The 14,115-nt window shown below is 39.4% G+C and overlaps 1 protein-coding gene across 1 annotated transcript in view; it reads left to right on the top strand.

Moving 5' to 3' along the window:
- Window positions 1–14,115, top strand: part of ITPR2 (inositol 1,4,5-trisphosphate receptor type 2) — a 286,514-nt gene that overhangs the window by 195,222 nt on the left and 77,177 nt on the right. The window contains exons 40-44 of the mRNA XM_063134243.1: window positions 2,270–2,453; window positions 5,210–5,466; window positions 7,431–7,631; window positions 8,459–8,569; window positions 12,749–12,844. Of these exons, the coding sequence (XP_062990313.1) occupies window positions 2,270–2,453; window positions 5,210–5,466; window positions 7,431–7,631; window positions 8,459–8,569; window positions 12,749–12,844 (849 nt within the window). The remainder of the gene's footprint in view (window positions 1–2,269; window positions 2,454–5,209; window positions 5,467–7,430; window positions 7,632–8,458; window positions 8,570–12,748; window positions 12,845–14,115) is intronic.

Consider the following 14,115-nt stretch of genomic DNA (forward strand, 5'->3'; position numbering starts at 1 on the left):
TAACTCATAAGGCTCTGGTCAGGCAGTGAAAGCTGAAGGAAAAGGGAAGAAGGGAGGAAAGAGGTAAAGTGTTGAGGAAAGGTTAGCAGCAACCAGTCACACCATAAAGCCATTAACCTGTTCTAAAACCTGCCGCAGCAGCAACCAGTCTCCCCTAAAGCATCCAGACACTTTAAACATAAAAAACCCTATCTAAACCTGAGCTCCAGCCCAGCTTGGAACTGATCTTCCACATTACCCACGTGTAGCCTCCAGGAAGATGGAAGGTTCCTGGCTACTTGCTTCTTTATCCCCATGCCAGTTGACAGGCCCCACTCGGACTCCTGACACCCCCTCCCTCAGAAGCGAGGCCCCCTCCATGAGGACATTCCTTCCCACAGCTGAAACAAATAACATCCCAATTAGTCCGACCTCGGTCAGGCTGATAAATCTACAGGTGTTGTGGTAGGAGGCAGGGAGTGCTGGGCACAGCCAATTACCCAGACATGAGATGGACTTTGAGGAATGTTCTCCAAACTCACTCCCTCTGGCCCAGAGGCCTGGGCCAAGTTAAACAGTTAAACACAATTATCCGGACAAGACTTAGCTGAACAAGACCACAGCCATTTTGGACTGTCCTTCACAGTTGGCACCTTAGAGTGCCAGCTATCTTTTCCCAGTGCTTGAGAGTGCTCAGGTCCTGATGCCTGCCCTACTTGTTATACAGTTAATTTTGAGACTGAATCTCAACTGAACGAGAAAGAATTTGGTGTGCACTAACTGTAACCACCCAGGAAAAAGATCTTGGGATCGTGATGGATAGCTCACTGAAAACATTGATTTTGGATGCTTCCAGACAGAGGGCATCTAGTGCTACCAATCAAAAGACACTGTGTAGCTCATCTGTCTTTTCTTCCTCAATTGTTCTTTTGCTGGGGGGAGGCAGGGGAAGAAGTGGGAAAACATGGGAGGAGTATAAGTGAAAGTCAACATTATCTGGAAAACACCCCTCCTTTTCTGCACAAGGCTGTTAATCACCTGTATGTACTTGCAATTTCGACACAGAATTGAAATCCAAGCACTATATGAGGTTTCCTTTCCTGCTTTTCCACTGCACAGGTGGAAAAAAGTTTTTTGTTTCATTTTCACAAATAATACCACATTTTCCCTACTCTAAAAAAAAAACCTCGCCAAAAGTGCTGTTTAAAAACAGTAGCGAAACTGGAGAGCCGCATTGTCGTTTCAAGAACCTGAAAACAACCACAAGTAGGGAATGAGAAGCACACAATAAATGCCTTGTGTAGAAAAGCTCTTAGTGTACTGAAGAAGTGAAGGAGACAAACCGAGTATTGGAAATGGTTAGGAAAAGGATTGAAAATAAAACAGCAAGTATCATAATACCACAGGTAGAATATTGTATACTTTTCTTGTCACCCTATGTCAACAAGGTATCATAAAGGTAGAGAAGTAATAGAATAGGACAACTAAAAGTAAGATTTAGAGAGGAATCCTGCGGCCCCTAGACAGTGTCTGGGGGATATAGGATTGTTTCGTTTTCTGGCTCTGAGGTCAGAGACAGGGGTCTGACCTTGGAGCCAGGAAACCACGCTCCCCACCCTCTCCCACTCATAGCTGGGGCAGAGAGAACCATTGTGGCTAATTCTCAGTGCTCAGAAAATGGAGAAATTCCTGGGGGAGGGGTATCCTATGACTGACCCAGCCTATTTCTCTCCCCATTTAGCTTAAATGCCTGTCTGGCTTAAATGCAGAGTGGGAGGTGCAACGTGCCTCCTGCTCTGCACTGGATATTCATAAGCCGATATTCAAGGTGGATCTAATAGGATTGTGCCCTTAGACTGACAAAAGGAAGCACTTTACACAACATATTATTCACCTATGGGATTTCTGTACCACCACAAATGTGGTGATGGCTTTTAGCTTAGATGGTATTTTTTAGAATGGACAAATGCATGAAGAACAGGTCTATCAGTCATTATTAGCCATGTCATTTAAGAAGAACCTCTGCGTTTAGAGGCAGTATTCCTCTGAACACCAGATGCTAGGGGCAAGCCACAGGAGAAGACCATCACCTTAATCGGCTTGTGAGCAGGCCCACTGGCATCTAGTTGGCTGCTGTATTATACAGAATGCTGGACTAGATGGGCCTTGTTCTAATCCAGAAAGGTATTTCTTAAATTCTGAGTAGTATTAACTGTATTTGTTTTATTTGCTACCGTTAGAAATAAACAGTTTAACATTATGCATTTTTTCACATTTTTTTCCATTTCAGTATTCCTTTTATCAGCAGTTGAATGAGCAGAAAAAGTCTGAAAAGTTTTTTAAAGTTCTTTATGATAGGCTGAAAACAGCACAACAGGAAATCCGATCAACAGTCACAGTAAACACAATTGATTTGAGCAGCAAGAAGAAGGATGATGACAGTGACTTGACCATATCAGTTCCAAAAAAGAGAGGTAAAGAGAACTAGGACTGTATTTCATCACCAATACTGATTTCACTACAGACTCCGTACAATGCAAACAACACCTTGCTGAAAAAACACAGGATAGAAACATTTGGTGGAGTTGCAGTAATATTTCCAACCCACACATTAAAAATTACTTATTTATATAAAGTTTTTATATGCGACTTTCCTATTTATCAGGTATCCAACTTGGCCTGCAGTAAAATGTAACACAGTCAACTACAATTTAAAACTTTAAAAAACTGCAGTAAAACAAGACCAGTTACTACCACCTCGAGAACAGAACTCAAGTTCTGAAATAAAAGAAAATAAATAAATAAATAAATAAATATAAGGCACAAAAGAAATAAAAATACTAATAGCAGGTCGACAGTAAAATTCAACCAATAGTAAAGCACAAGCAATTTTCCTCCCAAAAGGCTTTCTTAGAAAGATCATTTTTTTGCTTGCCTTCAGAAGAATAGAAGAAGTAGGGTGGCCAGTTACACACTGACAGCAAAGAGGATAAAAGATGATGTAGTTTTGCATACATTTTGCGTGTGCTAGTTCATATATAGAGATTCAAATTAGAAATAATTACTCTAATTTAAATAGGCATACAATACATCTTACTATTGAAGGGAAGACTACGACTGGACTGTATGCCTGCTCAGTCTGCTGTCCAAGTGCTAGTTGTTGATGGGCAACTTCAAGGCTCCTGCTGTTTCTTTTTAGGGATGTTAATCCTTAATCTGGGCTTGGAGTGGGCAGGTCTTCAAATAGAAGACCTACAGCCCTACATGTGTCCTCTGAAAACTAGGACACATAGCCACCCTAAGATGAGGCTATAGAAACCTCCGCTGAGAGGAAATTCCGCAGTCCGGGTACCCTAATGAGAAAGAAAGGGAATCAGAGTAAGACCTCTGATGACATAAATAGGGATAGGCAGCCATCCAGGTATCCTGGTCCCAAACAGTTCTAAGACTTTATTGGGCAATACCATCACTTTGAATTGGGCCTTGGCACCAATGGGTAACTAGTGAAATTGTTGGAATATAGCTAAAATCATGATTAATAAAATCATTGATTAAAATGTCCTATACTTTGTTGGCTTAAGCCAGACAGTATAGCAGAATCTTGAGGTCTGGTCTTCAAGAACAATTTTATCACTTGATGAGCTGTTCGTTTGGATCAGGCCTCAAGACCTGCACCACTTCAGACTGCATGTGAGAAATGACAAGACTGAATACTTCCCCATAAGAAAAAAATGCCTACACTTAGAAAACTAGCACATCAGGGAGAAGACATTAGTCTGTTGTAGCAAAACCAACAAAATCTGTGTTTGCATTTCAGTTAAAGCCAGGAAACCTTGTTTATTAAACCACAATGTACACTTTCCAACCCCGCTTTGCTTCTTACATGAATGAATAAACAAACTAGCCATGTATGCCTTATTGAGATGTCTGAACCCAAGCTTATGGTTTATTGTGCTCAAACAAAAAAGGATTGTAGGCCAATTTTAAACTAGAGTTTGGTATTGGCTTAGTTATTTATTTGATGTATTTCTATACCACCTTTCTGAAGCCAACCAAAGCAGTTCACAAAATGTTCAGACAATAAAAACACACAAATAAAAACACAGTAAACATTAAAAATAGACTTAAAAGCCATAACAAGAAGTTTAAAAGCCAAGTTAAATGTGTCTTCACCTGCTTCCTGACCACAGAGAGAATGGGGACGAGATGCAACTTCAAAGTGAGTGCGTTATAAAGTTGGGAGCAACACGAGAGAAAGACCTTTCTTGCATTGCCTGACAAGCAGACCCTGCAAGCAAAGGCATCTTCAAAAGGGCCTCTCCTGCTGTCCTTAATAACTGAGCAGATTCATACCAAGATAGGCTTGCACATCCTAGCTTGTTTGAGCACAATAAATCATAACCCTGGATTCAGACTTCATGCCTGGCTTGCTTATCCGCTTGCGCAAGAAGGAAAAGCAAAGCAGGAATGAAGAGACTGCATGCGCAAGCCTGCAGGTCATTCACAATGCAGTCTGATGAGCCAAAATTTCTGGCTTCAAGAGATGTGCAAATGCAGCATCTTGAGGAGTAACACATTTATTATGGTATAAATTTTCATGAACCAGAGTCAACTTCATCAAATGCGGGGACCCCAAGAACTTAATAATAATAAATTCTAGTCTTTAAGGTATGAGAGTGTTGTTTTTTTAATGATACAGCAAGAAGCCCAAACCACCCTAGAAGAACCTGAGGGCTCACTGCAAATTCTAACTAACCAAAGGCAATGAGCAATATCTAGTGCTCTGTCACAGTGATAGCAGAAACCAGTACTAGTGCAATGTCAGTAATACGAGACAAAGGGGGAAATGGTCAATTTGCGACTGAATTTCAGCAGTGCGAAAACTACCACTTTCCCCCTTAGCCTAGCAAGCTCTAATAATGTTGCACTAGCATTGATCTTCGCTAGTGCTGAGACAGAATTGGATACCACCCAATATCTACTTGGCCCTCATATTGTCTATAGCTGGCTAAAGCTCAGAAAGTCTTCGCAGGATCCCAACAGTTTAGGGCCAAGATGTATTTATTTATCAAAGTGCATTATAGACTTCCTTGTCCTTGCAACAACTCATTGGTAGCTCACCTAGTTTAGAAGATATTTAATTGTACTAATACATACACACACACACACCAACCCACATACACCAAATTTGTATTTGATTATCATTGTGCATCTGTTATCTCATCTGTAGTAAGAGACTCAAATCTGCATCTGAAAGAAGGAATGAAAGGCCAATTAACAGAAGCCTCCACAGCAACATCCAAAGCTTACTGTGTGTACCGCAGAGAAATGGACCCAGAAATTGATCTCATGAGTGCAGGAACAGATGCAGGAAATGCAGAGGAAAAATCTGCAGAAGAAATGACCATGAGCGCAGCCATTGTTATCATGCAACCAATACTGAGGTTTCTTCAATTATTATGTGAGAATCACAATCGAGAACTCCAGGTATGCTGCTGGGGAGGTTGTTTCGTCAGCCCCAATAAGAGTAAAAGTTACGCAAGTATAAGCAGGTCTTGGGCATCCAATAGAGATTTGAAAAGGGAAAACTATATTTTATGTGATATTACAGCCCAGGACTTCTTTCCTCAATCTTATTGAAACTTAAAAATACCAAAACAATTTGGAATAAACTATGTCAGTCAATTTTAGTAACCAACAATACCATACGTATGAACATACAAAGCTGTCCTACGCTGAGCCAAACCAATGGTCGATTTAGCACAGTGCTGTCTACTCTGACTGGCAATGGCTCTCCAGAGACCCAGGCAGAATACTTACCATCTTCTGCTACCTGGTCAAACATACGAAGTTCATTTATACCAACTAGGTTCGTGTGACACGACAGCCCACCATGGCTTAATTTACCCCTTGGGGCTGTCACATTGTGCCGGGTGCCCATAGGCATCATTTATGCATGGCGGGTGTCGGGCTTCCCATAGCTTATCATGCCATGCAAAACCAGGTGGCAGGGGTTGTTATTTGAGGGTTAGAGAACCCTCAAATAACCCATGGCTTGAGGATTGTCTGACCTCAAAACACCCCCTGCCACCTGGGTTCACATAATATGACAAGCCATGGGAAGGCAGATGCCTGTGGCCACCATGAAAAATGGCGCCCGTGAGTGCCTGGCATGACACGACAACCCCCGCAGGTAAATTAAGTCATGGTGGGCTGTTGTGATGTGCGAACTGGCTCACTGAGTTATACCAATACAGTCAGATCAGTACGGTCTACTCAGATTTGCCATGGCTCATACATATATCAGGCAAAGATCAAGTTCTGCTACTTGAGATCCTTTTACCAGGAACTTCTGGTGGATTGAACCAGGGACCTTTTGTCATTTCTGACAATTATTATTATTATTATTATTTATTTATATAGCACCATCAATGTACATGGTGCTGTACAGATTACACAGTAAATAGCAAGACAATGAGCTATGGGTTAAGAATGCAACTGTGGATGAAGGCCCCAAATTCTGTCTAGCAAATGTTCAGACCAAGTAGCAAACTTCTGTCATTACTATGGCTACAAATCAGCACTACATAGATATGTTTAAGGCTGCAATCTTATGCACATTTGCTTAGCTGTAAGTCTCATTGGACTCCAAATAAACTTGCTTAAGGCCTTTCAATCTACTTGAAATTGAATGTAACAATGTGCTAGATTTGTTGCATTTGTAGTTTTAAGTACTTCCAAAAGTGATGCAAAGAAAACCTTTTTGATATGTATTTAGAGTTGTGCATATGGATAATTTAGTGTATTAGCATGGGGAAAAGGTGTTATTTCTCCATAAATATAGCTACTTAATTTCAGTGACTCTAATGTTTGTATTTTTTGTCTTGGCAATTAATTTGGAGGAGAGTTGTGGTTATGCAAAGTCAGCTAATTTGGCATGATTTGTTTTTATACCTAGTATTTCAATGTTTGAATATTGGCTCACATGAACTCATGGTTTGATCTTCCAGTTGTAGAACAGGCAACCCATAGTTGAGAGCTGCTTGTCTGCTTTTGTTTTCCATCTGCTCAGCAGCTTCAGCTCATAAGTTCACTCTTGCCTCTATAGTACAAGAACCTCTAGAGTGGCCATAATAATGGTTTGTTAATTCAGACATCATGCCAAGTTTTAGTACAAACCATGGCAGTTCAGTCATCACATAGTTCATAGTTAAGCTTCAAAGACCATGGTTTGGCCTGGTATCTGAATTGAGCTGATATGTCTAGTACAGGGTTAGCCAGAAGGTAGGATTTCAAATATTTTGGATTTCAACTCCCGGAAATCCCTGCCAGCATAGCCAATGGTTGGGAATGCTAGGAGATGAAGTCCCAAACATCTAGAGATCTGCTTTTTGTCCACCCTGCTCTAATATTACGCATGCATGTGCATTGTTTTTTCTTGTTTTTTCCAGAACTTTTTAAGAAATCAAAACAACAAGACCAACTACAATCTAGTATGTGAGACACTTCAGTTTTTGGATTGTATTTGTGGAAGTACAACAGGTGGTCTAGGACTTTTGGGCCTGTACATCAATGAGAAGAACGTAGCTTTGGTGAACCAAACACTCGAAAGCTTGACTGAATATTGCCAAGGCCCATGCCATGAAAATCAGGTAGCTTAAACCTCCAAAGAAAAATCTTAGCTGGATTTGTATAACACAGATCTGTAATTCAAAACAGTAGTAGTAACCTAATTAATAATGTCACACCATCAGATGTTTTATGCTTCATTTCTTTATATTGCTGAAAATGCTATTGAAAACCCAGATCTATAATAAGCCAGAAATTGTTTAAATTAAACCAGGCTTTCTCTGATTTGTAATCAATGAATATTGGTAATCCGTATTGAAGTTCAAGTCTCTAATACTAGCATTTGCCCTTAGATGTTCAGCTATTTGAACATTCAGAAGTCCAGAAACCCACTTTTGTCTTTCATGCTAACGATACAGGAAGTGATTGTGCAGCTGTTGGGCATCTCTTGCTTCCTTGTTCATTCTTCTGTGCCTGCTATAGGGCAATATGATAGTCCTGAATATCTGCCCATGATGCTCATCAGAGACCCTGTTGTGTGTCCTACCACCAAAAGAGACTGTGGCCCCATTCAGAAAGCAAAGTTCTTAACTTTGGCAGGAACATGCCCAAAATACAATATGATAGACAGATACAGTATGATAGAGAGATTCTAAAATATCCAATACTGCCAAATAAATTACTTTCATGAGTATATTGATAATTATAATACTTAGCATTTCTATGCTGCTCAGGGCTACAAAGTTGTGAATCAAGCCCTTAGATTTAATTTGCTAGAGCTGCTGTGCAAAAGGTCTAATTCACATAACTTTGGGGGAAGAGATGGAGAAAATTGATACGAGTGGCTTTTTTGTTTGGGTGTAGAAGATTGTATGCAGTATTGTTGTTTCTAATTATTTGTATTTTCTAGTCCTGCATAGCTACACATGAGTCCAATGGCATAGACATTATCATTGCTCTGATCCTAAATGATATCAACCCTCTTGGAAAATATCGTATGGACCTCGTGCTGCAACTGAAGGTACGGCATTTAATTACAGATTCACATAGGTCACAATCCGGGGAATGCTTGGAGTTGTAGGATTTTTTCTGTCTAAACATGCATAGGATTGTGCCTTTATGCTTGTGGCCCAGCACAATGAGCTACTGGGCTTGCATATGTTGCTGGATTTAAGGGTTGACACGTTGACTCAAAAACACACAACTTCTGGATGAACATTTATTTATTTATTTATTACATTTTTATACCTCCCAATAGCCAAAGCTCTCTGGGTGGTTCACAAAAATTAAAACCACGAAAAGCATAATAAAACAACCAACAGTCTAAAAACACAATTACAAAATACAATATGAAAAGCACAACCAGGATAAAACCACATAGCAGAAATTGGGAATTAAAACAGCAAAGTTTAAATTTAAGTTAAATTAGGTGTTAAAATACTGAGAAAATAAAAAGGTCATTGGAAGTAGGCCTACCATAGGGTGACCATATGAAAAGGAGGACAGGGCTCCTGTATCTTTAACAGTTTCATAGAAAAGGGGATTTCAGCAGGTGTCATTTGTATATATGGGGAACCTGGTGAAATTTCCTCTTCATCACAACGGTTAAAGCTGCAGGAGCTATACTAGAGTGACTCTATACTGTTAGCTTCACCCTACCCGGTGCCTGTTTACACTTCCCTGTGCCTGTTTGCATTCTCCTTCCCTCTTTATTGTTTACTACAACTTATTAGATTGTAAGCCTATGCGGCAGGGTCTGGCTATTTACTGTGTTATCTGTACAGCACCATGTACATTGATGGTGCTATATAAATAAATAATAATAATAATATATACAAATAACACCTGTTGAACTTCCCTTTTCAATACAACTGTTAAAGATACAGGAGACCTGTCCTCCTTTTCATATGATCACCCTAGCCTACCATATTCTCACTAGTGGCACATCAGCACCCCTAACTGATTTATTATTAACATTTACATACCACCTTACTTGATAAGGAGCCACAAAGATGGTGCACAGCTGTGACAAAACTACCTACTTCTTAGGTTAATATTTTATTATATTAATATTAATGTGTTTAGTGTTTCAAGTACTGTATATATAGATAAGAAAGGATTGACGCTGAGCAGGAGGGGGTCGGGTTCTACCTGGGGTGAGTGAGTGACCTCAAAGAAGGGGATTTCTGTTTTGACAGTTAGCTTTGAGGGGGGTTGTAGTTTGGTGAATCACTATCTTAGTTTTGGGGGAGGATTTAGGGTTATTGACGCTGGCTTAGGCTAATTATTAATCATCTATGTAAATAATAATAAAATCTATATCACTGAAACAACATCTTGTAAATAATACACTTTTATTTTTTGTACATTTTTATTTTTTGTTACTGAGTTAGATCCCTGTACCAGCCTGGTCTTTGTTTCTGCTACCACATACATTGTAGTAACGGTGATATATCCGAAACACTTGGCCTTAATTGTGACAGGATAGAAGGTTAGCTAAGTCTGTGTGTACAGTTGATTTGATAGTTGTGTCCCTCTCCTTGGGCTTATTATCCTAGGCATGAAGGGATAATAGGGGAAAGCCTGGGTAAAGGAACAAAAGACATCACAACAGCAATTAAAAATAAATAAAGCCATAGTACAATAAATTACAAAAACCATAGCTGGTGCAATCACCAAAGAAAGAGACTTTTCAGTGGTGGTGCCTAAAGTTTGGAACATTTTCCCTAGATAGGTTCCCCTAACACTTTCCAATTTCATCCCAGCACTAGGCAAAGACCTTTTTATTTTTCCAGGCTTTTAACTCTGGCTGAACTGTCAGGTTTAACTGTCTCATAGGTTTGTCGGTGTTTTTTTTAGTCCTTCTGTTGCTGCTTTTAGCTTTTTAGTTTTATTGTATTGTATTTCTAATTATATTATGTAAGCCATCCTGAAAATCAGTTGAAGTTTAGGGTATAAATTCTTACAAATAAATAAATACACACAGACAACGCATCATCAAATGAGCATTTTATCACACATTCGTTACTGGCCACTCACGGTTTTTCATGGCTCCTTTTGATGACACCACCCACCTCCTGCACGTGTTCTGCTCCTTCTGGTCTTTTTTCCATGACAAAATAAGACCCGTAAATCCAGTTTTTCTTATTGAAGCGAAACTTGCCGCCATTTCCTGCTGTGTGCTGGAAAAGCAGCACAGTAAAAATGCCCACTGAATGGGCCATATGGCCATTGCTGCTTCCTCTTTCTTCCCCGTGTGAAGATTGAGGGAGCTGTTTGTCACTATTGTGGGTAGCAGCAGGAGGCCAAAGCGATGTAGGGAATTGAGATTTTCCTCCCCCTCATCTGTTGACGCTGACATACACATTAAGACGGAATAATTATTCCCATTATCATCATATATAGAACTAACATAGCTAAGTTATCCAATTAAGCTTTATAAAACGTGCTGGTATAAAAAAAAATATCCCTCTGATATAAAGAGGTACTTTAGATCTATTTCACCGTCACATTCACTTCATAATTCATATAAAGCTATTTTTCAAATTAAGGGTGGGCAACTTTTGGCCCTCCAGATGTTTTGGCCTGAGGCTTCCATCATCCCTAACTAATGGCTTTGCTGGCTAAGGGCTGATGGGAGTTGCAGGCCAAAACATCTGGAGGGCTACAAATCACCTGCCTTAGGTAGATGTGTTTTACATTGATGTAGCTCTTTTGCCTCTGCAATACTTTCTGCTCTAGGCATCACAGCTTGCTTTTGGATTTCTCCATCTAAGCACAACTATTTAAGAGCTATTACACATTTACCATTAATTTGAAAAAGCAGTCTCATCAACTTGCTCAGTGTTCCTGAGCTAATTCTTCACACTGTTCTGTCTATAAGATCAGTCTTTCCGAACCGTTGTGTTACCCTACATGGCTTTTGTTGAGAACAATAAACACGGCCTCCAAAATTAGTACCTGACATATATCTGAAAACCATTCATTTTTTACTGTGGGGTTGATCCACAGACAATGATCTATTTACTTGATCTAACCTGAGATTTCAGAGTTTAACTGAAAAATGTGGTAATCAAATTATAGGCCGCTTAAAAATAAAAAAAGCATGTCACGCTTTCAAGTGAAAAGCAATTGGAAATTAAAATAAAAAGTAGAATTGTACAAATCTCTCCACAAAACTAGGATTACATTTTGAAATTTTGTGCCATCTTGGATCCAGCATGAATGGAATATGTTTTTAACTGAATCATTTAATGAATTGGTCAAAAGCTAGATGATTAATCAACTACATATCTTTAATTAGTAGATAGACCTATTAAATATCAGTGCAAATGTAATCTTCGCCATCCTCTATCTATGGTCCAGGTTCATGTATTCCTTCTTTCTCTTTCCCTCTCAGGCATTAATTTTCTGCCTTCTTCCCTTTTCAGAGCTAACCATGGTGAAGCATTATGTTGCCAGTGCTAACCATAGTGCAAGCTGCTCTAAACTGATTGAACATTCTGGTTTTGGGCTAACCATGGTTAGTGTAAACATCCCTGAATGTGTGTAGATGCACCATGGATAGACCAAATGAGAAGGAGGTGGATTTGTACATGAGAGGGCAGGAAGGAGGGGGGAGCCATTGTGTAAGCTGGGGGAGGGGACATGTGGCCCTCTAGATGCTGTTGGACGACAACACTCATCAGCCCGGGTCAGCTAGTTGATGGGAGTTGAGGGCTGTATGTTTCCTCCCTCTGGTATAAGCAGTGGCATGATGCTTCTGCACATAGTCACAAAAGCGAGCATGGTAAACATGTGGCACGGCAGTGGTTGCATCCCTGCTCACACCCTGGCAGCTACTGCATGTATGCAAGATAGGTTACATATTTTGGACCAATATATTTAAGAATCATTATGTTGTATTGTTAGACATTGCTGTGTATGTGAGGTGGCAGATGGGGCAAAAGACATGAACATGTTGTCCTGCATAAAGCCAACAAGCACACTCCCTAATCTGTACCTTCAGTTAATTAGCTGTGCACTGCACTGATGCTATATCCTCCAGAAAACAAAACAAACAAACAAAAAGATGCAAGAAGTTTAAATTCTTTCTCAAATAAAGAAAGCAGCCCTGGTAATCTCAATCAAGGCAAATACAAGGCTCATTAATTCACGAAATAGATTTTAACTGTGCATCAATTCGGTTTTGTGTCTTCAGAATAATGCCTCCAAGCTTTTGCTGGCTATTATGGAAAGCAGGCATGACAGTGAGAACGCTGAAAGAATCCTTTTCAACATGAGACCAAGAGAGCTGGTAAGTAAATTCTTGCATATTCTTAATCCTTCTAATTGAAAATGTCACCGTCATTAAAAACAAACAAATTATTTGATAAAGCTGAATAGTTTTGGCAGCTGAACAGAGACTAGTTGACACATCAAGATGGAAACCAAAAAAAAAGTCATAAATAGTTATTTAAACAGGTCAAGCATACATAATATCTGTCTTTATGACTTCATTATGTCTATTCATTCCAAACATTATTTTCTGTAATTGTTTTCTTAACTAAACTACCGTACTCCAGTAAGTTGTCTGGGAGAACATTATGAGTTGGGGAACCTAAGCTGTTTGGTTTGAGATACAAGCATAACCATAAAAATGTGTATTAAAAATTAAAATAAATAAGCTTAAATTCAATTAAGCATTTTTGCTATGGTTGTTTCCCCACCAAAATAAAGTCTGTGTTATTCCAAGGACCTGGGGTAGGTAATAGCCATTTATAGAGGGTCTTGATGAACTCATAGTCAAAAAGGTAAAACTTTGAGAGACAGGAATAGACCTATATTAACATTAATACTTAGCATTTATATAGCACTTTAGAGCATTTAAAGTAGTTCACAAACATCATCTTATAATTTTGACAACAATGCTGTAAGACAACCTTCCCCAAACTAGTGCCCTCCAGATGTTTTGGAACTCAACTCCCATCATCTCCAGACTGCATAGCCAATGGTCTGGAATGCTGGGAGATGTAGTCCAAAACAAATGGAGGGCACCAGGTTGGAGCAAGCTGCTGTAAGCTATGTCAGTAATTATTCCATTATTATTATTCCATTATTATTTTCATTTCTATACCGCCCAATAGCCAAAGCTCTCTGGGCAGTCACAACAATTAATAAAAAATATGAACAACAAATTGTACAGCATTACAATCTGCAGTGTTATGATAAAACATAGTCTAAAAACGTTAACCTACAAAATTTAAAATAATTTAAAGAACTAATTTCCCCCCCCAAGAAACAGTTTTAATAATAGACTTGTTCAGTACCTGTTCAAAACCTGGATATTGAAGCTTTGGGAGCAGATGTTGTGATTAGGTGAGAGCAGCTTACCTAAGGCCACCTAATGAATACATGCCAGAGGTGAGATTTGAACCAGAGTCTTCCTGGTTCATAGATAATTTCTTTAAAATTGCTGTACCGCCCCATGTGCCTTCAGCAGCCAGAGTCCTTAAAATGTTGCCCTAGAAGTGTTAGAACTGCTATTATGTGAGTGGCTCCTACACAGCTGGGACAGTGTTGAAATAG

This window comes from Elgaria multicarinata, chromosome 9, assembly GCF_023053635.1.
Source record: "Elgaria multicarinata webbii isolate HBS135686 ecotype San Diego chromosome 9, rElgMul1.1.pri, whole genome shotgun sequence".
NCBI lineage: Eukaryota > Metazoa > Chordata > Lepidosauria > Squamata > Anguidae > Elgaria > Elgaria multicarinata.